This window comes from Musa acuminata, chromosome BXJ2-8 (genome assembly GCF_036884655.1).
Source record: "Musa acuminata AAA Group cultivar baxijiao chromosome BXJ2-8, Cavendish_Baxijiao_AAA, whole genome shotgun sequence".
Classification (NCBI taxonomy): Eukaryota; Viridiplantae; Streptophyta; class Magnoliopsida; order Zingiberales; family Musaceae; genus Musa; species Musa acuminata.
Genome location: NC_088345.1, coordinates 49,151,630 through 49,168,372, shown reverse-complemented (window position 1 = coordinate 49,168,372; position 16,743 = coordinate 49,151,630). Strand labels below are relative to the sequence as shown.

General features: G+C 34.1%; 1 protein-coding gene across 2 annotated transcripts; it reads left to right on the top strand.

The window, feature by feature from the left end:
• Positions 1-5,014: 5,014 nt before the first annotated feature.
• Positions 5,015-11,702, top strand: LOC135580844 (uncharacterized membrane protein At3g27390-like). Of its 2 annotated transcripts, XR_010489548.1 has the most exons (12): positions 5,015-5,254; positions 5,331-5,439; positions 5,883-6,075; positions 6,192-6,322; positions 6,792-7,080; positions 7,229-7,335; positions 8,187-8,328; positions 8,401-8,593; positions 8,691-8,934; positions 10,872-11,034; positions 11,402-11,429; positions 11,526-11,702. XR_010489548.1 is itself a non-coding variant. In XM_065122452.1 (11 exons), the coding sequence occupies exons 1-10, from the start codon at positions 5,161-5,163 to the stop codon at positions 11,005-11,007; spliced, it is 1,638 nt and encodes a 545-aa protein (XP_064978524.1). In that variant the 5' UTR covers positions 5,017-5,160; the 3' UTR covers positions 11,008-11,034; positions 11,402-11,702. The 2 variants fall into 2 exon arrangements, 1 of the variants encoding a protein (XP_064978524.1); XM_065122452.1 differs by having other exon boundaries at positions 5,017-5,254; positions 11,402-11,702.
• Positions 11,703-16,743: the final 5,041 nt, after the last annotated feature.

Below are 16,743 nucleotides of genomic sequence, written 5' to 3'. Positions count from 1 at the left end.
TGATATGCTCTTAAGCACTAAAGGTTTGCTTGATAGTTATCGTCGATAATAGATTCGTCAGCATTTGCCTTGCAACCTTGATTGAAAATATTGGTATGTATCGCACCCCTCAATCTACAATAAGAAATTCTATATCTCTAATGATGCCAACAAACTTAATATAAATTGTTAGATACATTCAAATTCGAGCCCTAAGGATCCTCTTAATTTTCTTTTGGTCTTTATACTAATAGTGTTTTGCACCCTAAAGATTTTACTACCCCACTAACGTGATCCGTATATAAAGAAAATTTTAAGGTATCATATTCTCTACTATAATTAGTGCTATAATTATCATAAAAATTAATGTCTAATTTTTTTAATATTTTAAATTTCATCACCAATATTAATATATACTCTTAAACTTTCATAAGTCATCTAATCTAATATAAGGATAAAAAATACATCCAACTAAACAAACTGATAATTTTTTAAAGAAATAATTTATCCATTTTGATTTCATAGTCATCATATTTACATCATTATCATTTTGATATTCTTCCGATGCACAGACGATATTAATATAAATAACTAAAAAAATATATAGTAGGATCATAAACAATAAACAAATAATATGTATAATATTATTATTAAAAAAATTTAAATTCTTTCACATATATTTCGATGCAGTGGATACAAACGAACTTGCCTAACATTATTTACAATGAAAGTGTATAATAATTCTTTATATTCAAAAGATTCTTTAAGCAATTCATATGTATAATCCATCGGATAGGAATATCCCTAAAAAAAAAAAATTAGAATTTTGGCATTTAATTTATAAAATCTGGTTCATTCTTTCATTACTTTTGAATACGAATAATCTCATAAGAATGAAATAGCTTGCTTAATAAGAGAAAGAAAAATTTTAAAAGATCTAAGTCTTGTAAATTCAAAACATGACAAGCACGAAAATGATACTACCAAAAGTATATTGACAAACTTCTTATAATTTTGGAATAGAAGCAGTATTTATCATTGTAGTATCAAAACCTAAAGAAAAAAAAATTAAAAATTATTTTTTTAAAAAAAAGGTTATTGTTGTTATTCAATAAGTATTATCTCATTAATCGAAAACTCTAAAAGTAATAATTTATTTTTGCATGGTTCAATTATTATTTATCCAATGATAAGTGACTATGTAAGAAGAGTGCATTTGCTAGTTATTACTCCAAATGTCAGCACAAATAAAAATATGATCATAAAAGGTTTGAAAAACATTTTGTAAACTTTTTTTTTTATAAAGAGTATGTAAAATACAAATAAGAGTGATAGAAAAAACCATTGTGCAACTAGATTTAAAGCCTCTTGACAATAATCAATAAATCTAACTTTTTGTTGTCATAAAGGATAAGTAATAGATACGAAATTCGAGCCTAATACATTATCATATACTTGTCAAAGTCTTTATTAGCTAATATAATTAATATATGTTCAATATAATCCAACTTCTTCATCGAAACTAAATCATAAATATTTAATAAAAATTAATCTAGTTAATGCTTCATAATTTTTTTAACAAAAAAAAATAAAAAAAATGGGAGAAGTAGGGTATCCAAAAATTTATGTTTGACTCTTCTCCATACTAGTTTGTGTTGGATATTTCTTCTTAATATGCTTTAAAAATATTTCATATCCTCCTTTCTCTTTGAATTTAAAATTTTGGCCACAGCAATTATATATGACGTAGAAAGATCCATCGACATTATGAACCTTGTTAAAGTACAGCTTGAAGGAATTGAGTTTGGTCATCATATTGATTTCCTCCAAATCGACATCAACGTTGATTTGTTAGCTTTTTTGAGTTACTACATATTTTTGAAAGCTTCTTGGGTGCTGTAGTGGCTTTCACTTTTTAGTGGATCACGAAGAGAGATTAATAGTATTCAAACTTCAATGAGTGTTGAATCAATAGCGTGGGAAAGAACAAGATATTTGAGAGATATTTATAGGGCTTTTAGAACTTTTTATTCCTAAAAGACGCCAAAACCAGCTATAATTTGGTTGTTAAAGAGCAAACCTCTTTTCTCTTAATTTTTATATTTTTAAATTATAAAATGATCAAAATACCCCTAAATAAAGTTATTTATATGATTGTTGGACGAGATAAACTAGTCATTTGCCTTTTTCTCAATCGTTATGTCACGATTTTAGTTGATTTTGTTAAACCTTTGTGTTCATCCGCATAAGATCAACCTCTTTAAAATCTCTAATGGTCTCTTAAGGACGTGAAAATAAGCCAAAGGAAATATTTAACTCGAGATCTTATAAATGATCATTTTAGTAAATACTTGATAGGTAATTCTTAACCTTTGTATCCATCCATACAAGGTCAACCTCCTCAAAACCTCTTTATGGTCCCTTAAGGACTTACACCAAAGTCAAAGAAAACATTTAACTCGAGATTTTATAAAATAGTCATTTTAACAAATACTTGATAAGCAATGTAAATTACAAACATAGACTTCGCAAGCTATGAACGATCACGTCTAAGGTGATATGTTATAGTCAAAAGTCCCTCGAGTGTCAATGTGACACTACTATAGAACAAGAAAGTAAACTATATTATACACTATCCTAAAGGCCCACCCAACCCTGCGTTGTTACTCATGTAGCTCTTAAGTGCTGCGTTAGTTGATGCTTTGCACTACTTTACAAAATTAGAAAATCTCTAAAATTACTGTTTGGATAATATGTATTTGGATAGTATTACCTTTGCACGATAACTATACACAACTTATATTCATAACCCTAAAACGATCACAAAAGTCGATCAAAATGGAGCCACGAAACTTATTATAAGTCCTATAATTGTTGTTGTGCAAAGCATAAATAAAACTAAAAGATACTAACGTACATAAGCATTACATCGAGCATCTTATTTATAATTTTATTCGTAACAATTAAGCCCGAGCATTTGAGGCTAACATTCGATCAACAACCTATTTGATTATGCTTTTTTTTATAACAAATGTTAAATCAATGGTTCGAATCGCTAGTTTCAAAATCGACCATTTTAGTTTTCCCTCGTAAGTTCTGATTCAATTTAAAACTGACAAATCATTTGATCAATTAGATTATAAGTCGAATAATCATGGCCATGACTAAATCGAGAAATGGTGTCAATTAATGTCTAATAAAATGGGAAAAAAAACAAACCAAGTTAGGAACTTCATTATGATTTCACATGGCGACGATTTTGATGGAGCAAAGATCTGATCCAAACAACTCGCAAGAAGATTGGTAGTTAGACCTAAAAGGAATATATTATAGGTGGAATCATACATGTGGACTATCTATCACGTTAGAACTTGCATCATTACTGGTATATGCTCACTTGAGAGAATAGATAGCGTGACTCATACAAACATACAAATCTTAAAATTATCTCAACTCATCTGGATCGACTCGATCACTCTCACAACAATCACATGCAATGTGGGTGAGACTTATTCGATAAGAGAAGGAACAGATTCGAGGGGAAGCACTTTACCCTCTCTTTTTGACTTTTGTGATTTATTATGATTCATGAACAGGCTCTTACATGTTCTTTCTGAGCACAGAAGAAGGCCTCTTGGAATCAAACGCGACAGCTCTGATCTCCTCCCCACCTGCAGCCAAAGAAAGATGGCCAAGAAAACAAGGCAGGGAATCATGCGGCTGTCATTCCCCCACCAACTTGAGCATGCATTATATTCATCATAACGCAGTAAGGTAATGAGATTAAGACGATTCTCTAACTTGGGATGATGACACGGCTCTGTCGACGTAAAGTTTGCCTTGGAGAAGCATCTTTTGCCGTGCTAATCCATCGGTTCTGACTTCGGATAGCGGAGGTGGAGGCTCTAATTCTGTCATTATGATGTTTTCCTATAATAAATATGTCGAGCTTTAGATGATGATGATGATGATGTTTTTTCTTAATTTATTAGTCACAATTTCCTTTTTTTTGGTGGGTAATTTAACCATAATGGTTTAGCTTTATGGTTAGTAAACATTTCAATATTTGTTGGAGGCATCATAAGATGACGAAAAGATAAGAATATGTTCTTTTCCCTTGAGAGTTATTATATCGTTCACAGGATTTGAATAAATAGATTATTTCGATAAATTTTATATTATTACACTCGTAAATAAAAATAAATTACGTTAAATTTAATTTTGCAATTGAGTATAACACATTTTATTTGCTAGTGTACATCTATCCAATTCTTCTCAAATTTTCATAATAGATGAGAAATGTGATATAAATAATAATTATTATTTTTTATTATTTTAAGAATTTTAAATCTAATTTTGTAAAAATATGCTGATTCAATTAATTTAAATAAGTGGTTCAATGAATCCGCCTAGTGATCTTTTTAGGATGATTATTTTTTGAAGAGGTTTCTTTTTTTTTTTTTACTCAGTATTCTTTTTTTCATTTTTTTTCATATAGTATCATATTTTATATAACCTATATAACACTTTTTCCCATTAGTTATACTCATTTCTTATACCTTTGCTCCCATCATGAGGTCTCGTCGTATTTATGTAATTCCCGTCCTCACCTCCCTCACTTATTGTGTCTCGTCTCTCTTCATATCCTCTCTCGTCTATCGTACTTATCATTTTTATCATTTCACTACTCTGAGAGGTAAAGATGATAGGACAAGAAATAACACATAAAAATACATGCAACGAACTTGATGGATGAAAAAGAATGAGATCACGAGATAAGAGTAGAGACAACCGACGAGAAAAAGAATGGAGGGATATTTAGATGTTTATGAGATTAAAAAATAAGTATTATATGAAAAAAAAACACCTTTTACAAAAAAAAAATGTTTTTTTTTTCGAAAAATCATCCTATTTTATACTATAAAAAAGGCGTGAAAATAACCAGCAAAATGGCACGAATTCGGGGTTAGACTGAGCCTGTCAACACCGCGACGCCGCTTAAAGTACTCTGTTACGGCCACGACTACTACTGCGAGCCATCGTTTTCCCCAAGCTTCTCTGCCGCCTCATTATATAAACCAAAGCCTGGGAATCGATCGGAGCAGCAGCAGTGCGTTGGTTCGATTTAATCCCACAGAGAGAGAGAGAGAGAGAGAGAGAGAGAGAGAGGGGTGGCCTGCGATGGATGTCCCCGAAGGACTCATCTCCCGATCATGCCATCTCCTCGCCTTCTTGCCATTTTTCCTGCTGCTTCTCCTCCTCGCGGTCGTCAAAGGTTGGGATCTTTAGCCCTCTTCCTTCTTTTCCTTTTCTTTATCTTGTCGTTTACTTGTGTTCTCCATTTTCTTCAGCGGCTTTCATCGCGCCGATCGTGTTCGTCACTGTCCTGGTCGGGAACACCGCCTTGATCCTCGGGCTGTACCCGTTGCATGCCGTCTGGACCTGTTACTGTATCGCGAGGTCCGTGACTTGATCCCTTTAATCGTCTTTCTTCTTCTTCTTCTTTCCATCCCTTTCTGTTGTGATTTCAACCTCCGTTAAAGCCATTGTTCTCACACACTGGGAATCAAGTCTTTTACGGTCTCTTTGGAGATCTCGTCATTGCATCTGACAAGCTTCCACCTTTCATCTTGTCTGGCGCTGATGATGATATCAGTCCATGCTCCATTGCTAGATTTCATGATTTTCCACCACAACTTACCCATCGTAGCAAAGTTATAGTCTTTCAACTCCTATTGTTTCAAAATTATCATGATTGCATTTATCTATTATCCCTTACCTCTAATGTCATTGTTTTTAATCTAATCTTTTTGTTATTGTGAGAAATTCATTTTTTTTCTTCCCTGTTAAAATTTGACTCGTGGAGATATAATTAGCTTTCTCGTTGGAATTTTGGGTGGCAGGACAAAGAGATTTGGTTCATTGCTGAAGGTTCTTATACTGTTGCTGATGCCGGTTCCTATCCTACTATGGCCTCTTTCCGCATTGATTGGTACCATTTTAGCAGGATTAGGTTTTGCAATTGCGTTGCCACTAATGGCAACGTTTGAGGCTGTTAGGGAGGGCGTTCCAAATAAGTTATCTGAATGCTTCACGGTGTGAATCTTGTAGTTATTCTGCACTTTTTTCCCTTCCCTTAATGGTTTTGCATTTTGAAACTAATTGCCAGCACATGTTAGACCGAGGTTTTATTTGGATGGTTTCCTTTGTAGGCTGGTACTTGGAGCTCAATCAAAGGAGGGTTTACTATTGTGCGTGACTTTAAGGATATCTGTTTCCATTCCTACTTTTCGGTTATGGATGGATTGCTTGAGGCTGGTGGTGAGACAATAATGGTCTTAAGGTACCTTTCTCAAAGACCGATGTCGCATATGTATATATGTGTATTACATTTTTAGCTTTTCTAAGTACTACAGTTCTCCAAGGATAAGTACTTTTGTTTGTTTATTGAGGTCTTATTAAATTAGGATAGCTGGAAAAGTCAAGCCTTGTAACAGCTATTTGTAGTTGGTTCCGAGTTGCCAAATTTTCCCATTGTAAGCTACACCTGTTTTAATATTATATAGGTCTTCCATATTCTTATTGTCTTTATCATTTGTTTGAATATTGCTGTTTTCTTTGCCTTCATGAAGTTCAGCGATAATGTTCATCCAAGGGAATTCTGCCTCATCTTAGTAATAAATTTATTTTACTCTGATTCTGTAGGATGAATATTGCTGTTTTCTTTACCTTCATGAAGTTCAGTGATAACGTTCAACCAGGGGATTTCTTCCTCATCTTAGTAATAAATTTATTTTACTTTTATTATGTAGGATATCACAAGTACCCGGATACATATTGGCAGGAATCTTAGGTATGCTTATCGACGTGCCCATGATTAGCCTTATAGTACTGTATAAAGTACCCATCATGCTGTTCAAAGGATGGAGGCAGTTGATTCAAGATCTTATCGGACGGTCAGGTCCATTCTTGGAAAGTGTTTGTGTTCCTTTCGCTGGACTTTTGATTCTACTGTGGCCTGTGGCTGTTGGGTTGACATCTATAGCAGGAATTCTTTCAAGCTTGAGCCTTGGATGCTATGCTGCTGCTGTTGCATATCAGGCAAGTCTAATCTGAGTACTGCATTTGTAGTCTTTGTACAAGTCAATATCACCATTGAGCTTACATCTCCTCATGAATCTTTAAGTTACTTTAGATATCACTGATTTTTTTTTCTGACTCCTATTAACATTATTTTTTTTTCTTTTAGGAAAATTCTACAACGAGTGGAATTCTCTATGTTATAGCTGTAATATCTATGTTTGATGAGTTCACTAACGACTTCCTCTACCTTCGTGAAGGCTCATGCTTCCCAAGGTATCTTTTTTATCACATTTGTGTATATATTGCTTCTGCAAAACCTACATCCTCTGCTAATATAACTACACATCATGTGGTTTTGATACATCTAGCAGTAGGGCTGTCAACTGTCAGGTTCAATCTGGTGGGGTTTAAATTGGATATGAATAGCATGTTTGACCCAATGACTTAAATAATAATCTGATCTGATCTGATATCTTAGAAAAAAATCACATTGAATGTCGATCATGCATGATCATATTCATTAACCATTAGATCCGGATGGCATATGAATCTTCATGCATGTTGAAGTACCAAATTTATCCTTAACTCATTCATCCTGTTCATCAATCTTCTTCTTCCTTGTCTCTACTCTGTACTCCTTGGCTGTTTTCACAATCAGACCGATGGAACCAGTCATGATTACTTGGATCGATGGGGCTTGGTGTTTGCAAAGATACTGGAGTTGGAAACTGTGTCTGGTTTATGCTAGTGATGGGAATTTTACTGGGAGGCATTAGGCATCATGAACATGGGGAAGAAACGTAATGGCATAAGCACGAAGAACAACATTGAATTATATAAGGTCAAAGACTATGTTGTAGCTATGGAGTTAGGAAGAAAGAACAAGGCGTTTGAATGATTGTTGGGCTTGTGCATAAAGGGGACTGGGAGGTCAAGGGGGAAATGAGTTGATGAAATCATCCATAGGACTTCCGAGTACTGATTGCAATATTGGGTCAAGCTAAATTGGATTTTTCAGCGCTATGATGAAGTTTTTGTTGATTTCGCTGCTGCTTAACTATTCTGTGGATGATTACAGCATCTTTAGTGTATTTTTTAAAACATATTCTTTTGTGGGCAGCCAGACCTAAATATCGTAAGGCAGCTATTTCCCGCTCTGCATCACTTCCAATAAAGCGTGCACCAACACGAGATGAGTCTTTTCCTTTAAAACGTCCGTTGATTAAGACAGCTTCAATGAAGATGCAGGAACTGAAAGCCATAGTGGTAAGATGCTATACATTACCTTTGATTTCACTGATTCCTTCTTTTTCTGATGACATATTATTATTCTCTTAGATATGGGATAACTTTTTCATGGCATGTGAGAGTGTTGGGAAAGAGCTTATTCGAGCTGGTGCTATACGTATTTCAGATCTGGAAGAATGGCAAAATTCAAAGAACAAAACCATTAACATTGGGATACCTTCATACGTCTTTCTGCAGTGTTTTGTTCGTTCCATAAAGAGTGGTTCTGTTGGTTTTGTCATGCGTATGAATGCTTCCCTACATCTCCCAAAACGTGGTTTTCCTTTTCAGGATATTTTTCATTACACTAAAATGGTTCTTTCAATTACTTTTATCTACAGGAGACAATGTTGAACTCACATATATTAATAGGCCTGAGGGAAGAGTTTTTGACTGGCTTTTCGAGCCCATGACTCTTCTAAAAGAGCAAATCAAAGCTGCAAATCTAGAATCAACTGAAGAGGAATATCTTTACAAGCTGGCTCTTTATTGTGGTGATGCTCGAATGATGACTTCTTGCCAAAATGGTGGAGTGGCACCAGCCGATGTGGTCAAAAGAGCTCAGTTGGAGGGTTTAAGTAGAAGGTACAACAGTGCTCTATTGCCTCTATGTGATCTTAATCACTCTTTATGTCTGCTTAGCCAAACACCCTGCCAATCACCCACCTGTTTGATGTGGTCATATTCTCTTTGCAATTCTGACCCTTTTGATTTGGTGAAATTCTGTTTTGACACCATTCCACCAACTGTCTTAAAAAATGCATGATATTATCGCCCAATTCTTTGTTAAGTTTGTGGCTGTTTGATCAAATGATTGACTAAGTTGTGCGAGCAGCATTTCTTGAACTTAAGTGTTCAGCATATTTCTGAAATTCAGTTGACAAAGGGATTTATTTTAAGTAGGCATTTAGCTGAAAAAAAATGCAGGTATTTAGCTTGCTTTAGATTTCTCCTTGATATAGCTGAGTTGGTGGATCGCCACAACATAATTTATCGAATCTTGGTCCCTTTTCTGACTTAATTTCTCTCACAAGATCTGCTGCAACTTCAGTGTGCATATAAGGAGTCCTCATTTAGTATCCTCAGATGCGTGGATTTTGGACTCCCATGTTTATTAGGGTGATATGTTTGGGATTCTTCCTTGCAAGATATCATCCTATGTGCATCTATTGCGTCTATGTTGGAAACATACTTTTTAAACTAAACATTCCTATAAATGGGAAAAAAATCCAATAGTTGATGAATACTCAAACATATCTTGTATTAAGTTACACTAGACTATGATGACATAATGCTGACGATTAAATGGTTTTTTCTGCTCCATTTTAGATAGACCGAGTTGTTCCTGTAAAAATTGGACTTCTAATCATTTTTCTGACTAATCTTGAAAACAAGAAATCTCCAAGTTCCAGAACAAGGATGTTTAATATGTTTTATTTATTTGTAGAGCAAAATGGAGGAGTATAATTAAGAATTCCATGCAGCATGAGACTTTTTGTGAAGGTCACATTCCTTAAATAGAGTTCTTCTATATCAAGTTTTAAATGGGTGGCCTCTCGATATGGAACACTTTAATCAGCATCATCAGACTCTTCTGATGTATTTTCTTTGTAGGTTGTCACAGTTCCTAAATATTAACTGTATATTATCCTGTCTAGATTCAAAGTGCTTTTCATTGTATATTTCACAGGCATTGACCTGTATATTTCATGTTTACTATTATTTTAGATATGAAAATCTCATTATTCAATAAAAAAAGCTTCGCTATTGAAACAATTAATTTAACCATCTTTTATTGGTAGTAAAACTTTGAAGTCTAGGTTTTAACTGATTGTTAAATTGATATATATGTTCATTTTGACAAGTAGCTCATTCATGTGAATAATGTAAGCCACTTTATATTGTAAGTGGGTTCCAGATGAAAGTACAAAGTCAACATAAGGTTTCATGGACAAGCAAAATGGGTTTTTATGATTGACTGTCAGTTTAGGATGTACCATTTATGGCGAGAGCTGTCCTGTAATGATAACTGCTTCCTAGCTGTTAGAATAGCCCACCAAACTAATGGCCCAAGTAATTCTGGCAGGTTCTTGATTTGGTGAACTAGTAGCTTAGCAAATAAAAATAATTTATTAAAGTCAAAAAAATATCATAACTAGTTATTCCTCACACATCTTTCTTACTGTTATGAGTACTGTGGTCAAGAATCCGCATAATGGTCGCACAAGCTGTGCAATAACAACAAAATCGTAAAGTCTCACATAAACTGTCATAGAAGAAAATCATCAGCATATAAATGTACTAGCAAGAGAAGTGAATTTTCAGTTTTCTGGATTGGTCTAATTCTGGATATTGTGCGTGCGTGCACGCATGCAGGTGTCCATGCAAATGTTTGTGTAGGTTCATGTGCATATTCGGTTTGTAAATGGTGGTGATTGTGTTCATCCCCTATAATTCCTCAAAAGGCACATATGAAAATAGGAATGACCTGAATATATTTTTCTAAAAGCTGTCGTCCACAGGTTGCAGGGTTTCAGTTTGACCATTTCGAGGATGCCAACCTTCAGGCGGCGGTTCGAGGCAGTTGTCAAGGCATTACTGCAAGAAGCCTGGCAGGGGTTACAGAAAAATGGTGATGTCATTGAGCAAGCACTGTAGACACCTTTCATCCAGTAAGAATGTGAGGTAATATGCTTGTCTTTATCTTAAGATGTTACCTAGTACATTAACTTGTGGAAGCAACTAAAAAGTGAGTGCTCATTGATTATATAGATATTTAAGAGTTAATGACACGAGAGATTTGTGATATTGTACTGAATTGATGTCTTTATGATTAAGCTTCAGAAATTTGATAATTGGTCCATTCCTTCTTCAAAGTTGAGATTCCTGTTGCCCTATGTGCCAGGATCTGTTGCCTCTGATTGTTAACATTATGTGACATTTACGTTTCTGTCACATGAAATCTCCTTTATTTGTTGTCTAATTTTGGTGTGTTGGATGCATCTTATGATGGTAGACTGCTCACCTGTGTAAAAACCTGACTATGTTACAGGGAAAGATGGCTGGTAGGAGTTTGGCAGGTTGGTTGGATGCTGAACTCGACTTAGTATTGCTTCATGTTGCATTCATTCCATGTCATTCCGGAGTGCTCCAAGTTGTATTTTTTTCACACTCAGATGGTGTTACTGAAGTTGGTCTTCACACTGAAAGAAGGGAAAAACTCGAAAGTGTAAACGTAATACAGTGATCAGCAGAAGACATATAATTTCCTGTGGTTTGCTAGGCGATTTTTGTTATCGACTTTGAGAGGTTTCCATTCCATCAGCATTAAAAAGTTGTGTTGAATTTTCTTATTCAGCTGCATTCTCTGTTTTTTTTAATTTTTATTATTGACTTGTGTTGCCTCCAGAAAGATGTGCCATTTCTCTTTAAAATTGTATTTGTTTATCTAAATATTAGATTGTGTCTTAGAGGCTTACAACGGGACTCAAAAATCTCTTATTTCTTAAGAGAAGATTTGAATAAGCATAGTTGAAGCGGTATCTTCTTCCTGTGATGATGACGTTATGGAAGATGGAATATTATTAGACGTAGTATTTTGTGGAAGATGGAATATTATTTCAAGCTAATTATATATTAATTTATATAATTAATTATCTTTAGTATCTTGATTTTTATATTTTTTAAAAATATATTAAAATTTTTATGTTTATGAAAGTAAAATATTTAATCTTATTTTTTTCTCGTATTGTCGGTTCTAATGATAAAAATATCATGGAGTTTACCACTGAACTTATGTTGATTCTGCTCCGCTTCAGTTTATTATTGAGCATATAGAATATTTTATAAATATAAAAATTTGAATATAATTTTTAAAAATATAATAATTAAAATATTAAAGATAATTAATTAATTAATTAGTTTTATTATTTCTTTAGCACTTCCTGCCTACTGTTGTCGTATGGAATCAACAGAGACAGCATGGTGGATCAAGCTGTGGATGTCATCCCCGAGGGCAGCAGCAGTGGCCGCATGATTCCTCTGGTTTTGCATCGAGACAAGGGAATATTAGGCAGCCTGTCCTACAGATTTCTTCGAGGGGCCGTCTTCAGTGTCCTGTATGCTGGGAGAAGCCGTCAGGTCCTCGTCTCAGTATTCTAATCATCATCGTCGAGTCCTTTCCTTCCGACCCATAGTTACCTATCTGGAATCAAGAAAATAGAGTTCGTCATCAATCTTCAAGCCGTGTTAGCGTAAAAGTTTACCATGCGCATCTCTCTTTTGATCGTGGTTAGGAAAAAGAAAACAAGTCCTCCAGCTCAGGTGTGCAGGGATCCATCTGCTTCCATGTTTCACCTGCAGACAAATATGCGATGCTTATCAGTTTGGTTTTGAGTTTGCTTCCGGTGGCTTCTGCATGTAGTGAATGGTTCTTCTTTGATCAATTACTTGTGCATAACCAAATACACCCAAATACCTTGAAATATGAAACACTCCTTTTTTTCGATTCATGCTTCTTGTTGAGTCTTATTTTTTAGGCTCAATGTAGGACATTGATTTAGAATTGTGACGACACAAATCACCGGTTTTACCCAACATTATTTGGATATATTTTTTATCTTAATCATGCTTCTCATCATGTTAAGAATCGTTTGGCTCTTTCTCTCTATCATACTATTTTATCTTAATCGTTTTGGAGAATGTGATGATGTGAACTAATGTCGAATGTCAATTTTTCTCATAAAAATCTTCAAATACTTTGAAGGTGAATTTACCAGCTTAATCGGATCATATGGTTTTGATGTAGAAGTTGTTTGCATTCTCCACAAAAGTTTTGAACTTCTTAAACAAGCTAAAGACTTTCCTTTTTTTTTAAGAAAAAAACCTAAGCTTTTCTTGGATCATCAATAAAAGTTAAAATATAGTGATACTTACCAAAAGATGTTAAAGCAATAAGACCATAAACATCTGTATGAATAAGTTGAAGTGGCTTCTTTGCCCTAAAATTTTTCTTATATGAAAAACTTTTTCTTGGTTATTGCCAAAACACACCCTTCACATATTTGATTTAGGTATTATGTATAGGAAAGACTATTTGTCATCTTCTTTATTGATGGCATGTTGAGATCTCATAAGTTCAAGTGTGCCTCAAGTCTTTCACATAAGTTTTTAAATATTATATCATATCATGATTAATTATTAAGATAAATAATCATTCTTTGGCATCTCCACTCAAGAAATTAAGTGATTTATGTTGTTTCTAATAAAGAGTTATTTATTTTTATATGAATATCATAATTATTTTCTAATAGTTGTTCAAGAATATTGTTCTCCATATCTAACACAATAAATATTTGAAAGAAATTGATGGCTTCCATCTTTAATGCGAATCAATATGTTATCTTTGCCTCTCACCGATACTTTTGATGAGTCTCCAAAGTCAACTTATTCGTTTCATCTAACTTCATAAATAGATTTTGTAATCACACGTATGAACACTAGTTCCATTGTCCAAGTATCATTTGTGTTGAATGACGATATCTTCAAATTTTTCTTCCTTCTTTTTGGTATCTTTTCAACTTATTATTTTTATTGTAATAACATTTGGAAGCATAATGATCTTTTTTTTTTTGTGCAATAATAGCATTGAACTTATTATTATATCTTTGGTCTCTTTGTATCACCTTTTCTTGTTTTGGATTTTGATCTTTTTTTATTATTTCTACCTCTTCTTCCTTTGGCCATGTCTTTTACCATAACCTTGATCACTTGAGTCTTCGCTTCTTTCTTTCGAAGTAAGATTTGTTTGGAGAATTTATTACACTGCATCTAGTTTCTTTTTATCGATGAAATGTTCATGTGCTTGTAAAAAAACTCATTAGCTCATCATTAATCATTTAGTCTAAATCATTTGATTTTTGGATAGAGACCATGATAAAGTTAAACTTTTCATGATTGAAAGATTTTGTTTTTTACCACATATACATTCTCGGTATTCTTATAGTTGCTTCTTAGTTGATTGACAATAGCAAACACTCTTATAAAATAATCTAAAATAGTCTCAAACTTATTGATTTGTAATGTTTTAAATTCAGTTCTAAGTGATTAAAGTCAAATTTTCTTATCATCTTAACTCCTTTGAAAGAGTTTAGAAGAATCTTTCAAGCATTTGGAGGCATTGATGGTCGCAACCTTCTCAAAGTTATCTTTTCTATCATATGATAGATAAGGAATAGTGTCTTCTTGTCTTTCTTCCCTATATCCTTTAAGCTCTTTGACTCCTTTATATCATCTTAAAGTTCCTCTTAGCCTTTCTCAATCACCTCTCATATGTCTCATAATCCAAACAATAACTTTATCAAGATGTTTTAATTTTTGTAGTTGTCTTTTGTAAGGTGATGCCCTTCAAGTTATATGTTATTAGTCATTTTGCCTTACTCTAATATCACTTTGATGGGAAAAGAAAAAGATAAGATAGAGAGAGTTAGAAGAAAGAATTCAGAATGAAATAAGAAAGAAACTAAAATTTTTATTTCTTGTATATAAGTCTCTATTTTTTTTTTTAAGGACAAAACTCGCCTACTCATAGCGGGATAGATAAGAGTTACAAAACTCAATCGTTAATGTTACATTAATATATTTTTATTATATATAATTTATCTAATTTATTATATTTTTTCATGGTAATATTTATCATGATATATAATCTCTTATTCTTACTAAATTTTAAATATTATAATTATTTTTATGATATAATTATGTAAAAAAATTAATTTTCTAATTAAATGTAATTCTCATAACGGGTGCGAGTTTGATTTGATGTCGTGGATCGAAAGCGACTTATCTTCTAACACGATTCTAATATATCGAAAGTAAAAATGATGGAGGAAGACAAGGATAACACGCCTATAGGCTTGAGGAAGAAGAAGGTGGTCACCCGACTTGCCCAACCCCCGATGTACACTTCTCTAAAGAGACAAAAAGAAATAATTGTAATCTACTATTGAGGGAAAATAATAATATTATTAATATTAATAATTAACCGCGACATCTCAGACTGAGCTTTACCATCCATCACAGGGGTCATCATCGAAAGACAATTCCATGACGTGATTCCAGGTTTGGCCGCGACTCGCGCTTGCCGATCTTGACGTGGAAGTCTGCCTTCACCTAAACTTCGGCTTTTGATTGTCTTCTTGTGGTGAAACTGCAACAGTCCTGCGGCCAAATGAGATGATCTAATGCTGCGCTCCAGCATTGGAAACTGGTCATGTTGCAGTCGAAGAACCATCCGTTCTCGGTTCTCCGAAACAAAAGAAGATTCACACTCTTCCTTTCCTCGTTACTCTTTTATTTTTAGAACAGAAACAAAGGAAAGGAAGATTACGAGTGGCAGTTGACTAGATCGAGCGCAAAAGTAGCGTAATGGAAGAAGCATAAATGGCAGATTCCCAGACCACTGACGATGTCAAATCCATGCATCAAAACTAGATGCTCATTCGAGTTGTTCGTTCCACGGTGATTATTCCAGTCCAGGAAAGGGAGGAGCACAGGAGTCATAAACTATGTTCCATGAAGAATCACTCCATTCATTTGAGCTTCCGTGACTGAGCTCACGCGGAATTCGTGTAGTGATGTTTTACCTAACCTTTTACCTCCTCCTTTGGTCGGATTCGGATATCTTTGTCGATTGGAGCAGCACTTTCGAGCACCAAAGGAATCAATCGACTAAAGAAATGATTTAGGAAATCACTTGGCGTAAAGTAAACTAGTGGTGAGATTTCGGGTTTGTTTCTTCTGTAAAATGCCACAGTTTAGATCCTGGAAGACGATATTAGGTTGAGAAGGAACAAAGTGAATTGGTCCTCCATTCCTGCTTGGATTCAGCTTGTTGTTGATCGAGAGCTACAAGTCAAAAGCACCAGCCTGTGTCACATGCAGCAGCTTCTCCATAGGAAAACAGTCAAACATGGTTTCTCTTATTTGTCCTCTCCCCTTGATTAGTGGTGGGGTTGAATTCACCCAATGCATCATCCACCCAATCTGCTAACCTTACCTTCTTCCAAGATTTTAGGATCTAAAGTAATAAATTCGATATAATATTATTTTTTACATTTTTCTAATCTATTTTGAGTTTCTAATTTCTGTTAGATATGTGATATACACCAAATCTTTTTTTTATTATATATATATATATATATATATATATATATATATATTCTTTGTATTTGATTATTAGATAATTCAAAGAAAAATCACAAGAATTGTGCAAGCACTTGAGCCACCGGGATTGGACTACCGCGGTAAGTGCACCGGGACAGTATCCACATTCGGATGAATTGTGCTCATTCAACCTCCATAACTTTTGTCCTATGAAGCCAATTCCCCGTTCGC

Coding starts and splice junctions, on each gene's coding strand:
- LOC135580844 (XM_065122452.1), top strand. CDS start 5,161: ATGGATGTCCCCGAAGGACTCATCTCCCGATCATGCCATCTCCTCGCC. Junction 5,255..5,330: donor CCTCCTCGCGGTCGTCAAAG/GTTGGGATCTTT, acceptor CATTTTCTTCAG/CGGCTTTCATCGCGCCGATC. Junction 8,935..10,871: donor TTGGAGGGTTTAAGTAGAAG/GTACAACAGTGC, acceptor TGTCGTCCACAG/GTTGCAGGGTTTCAGTTTGA.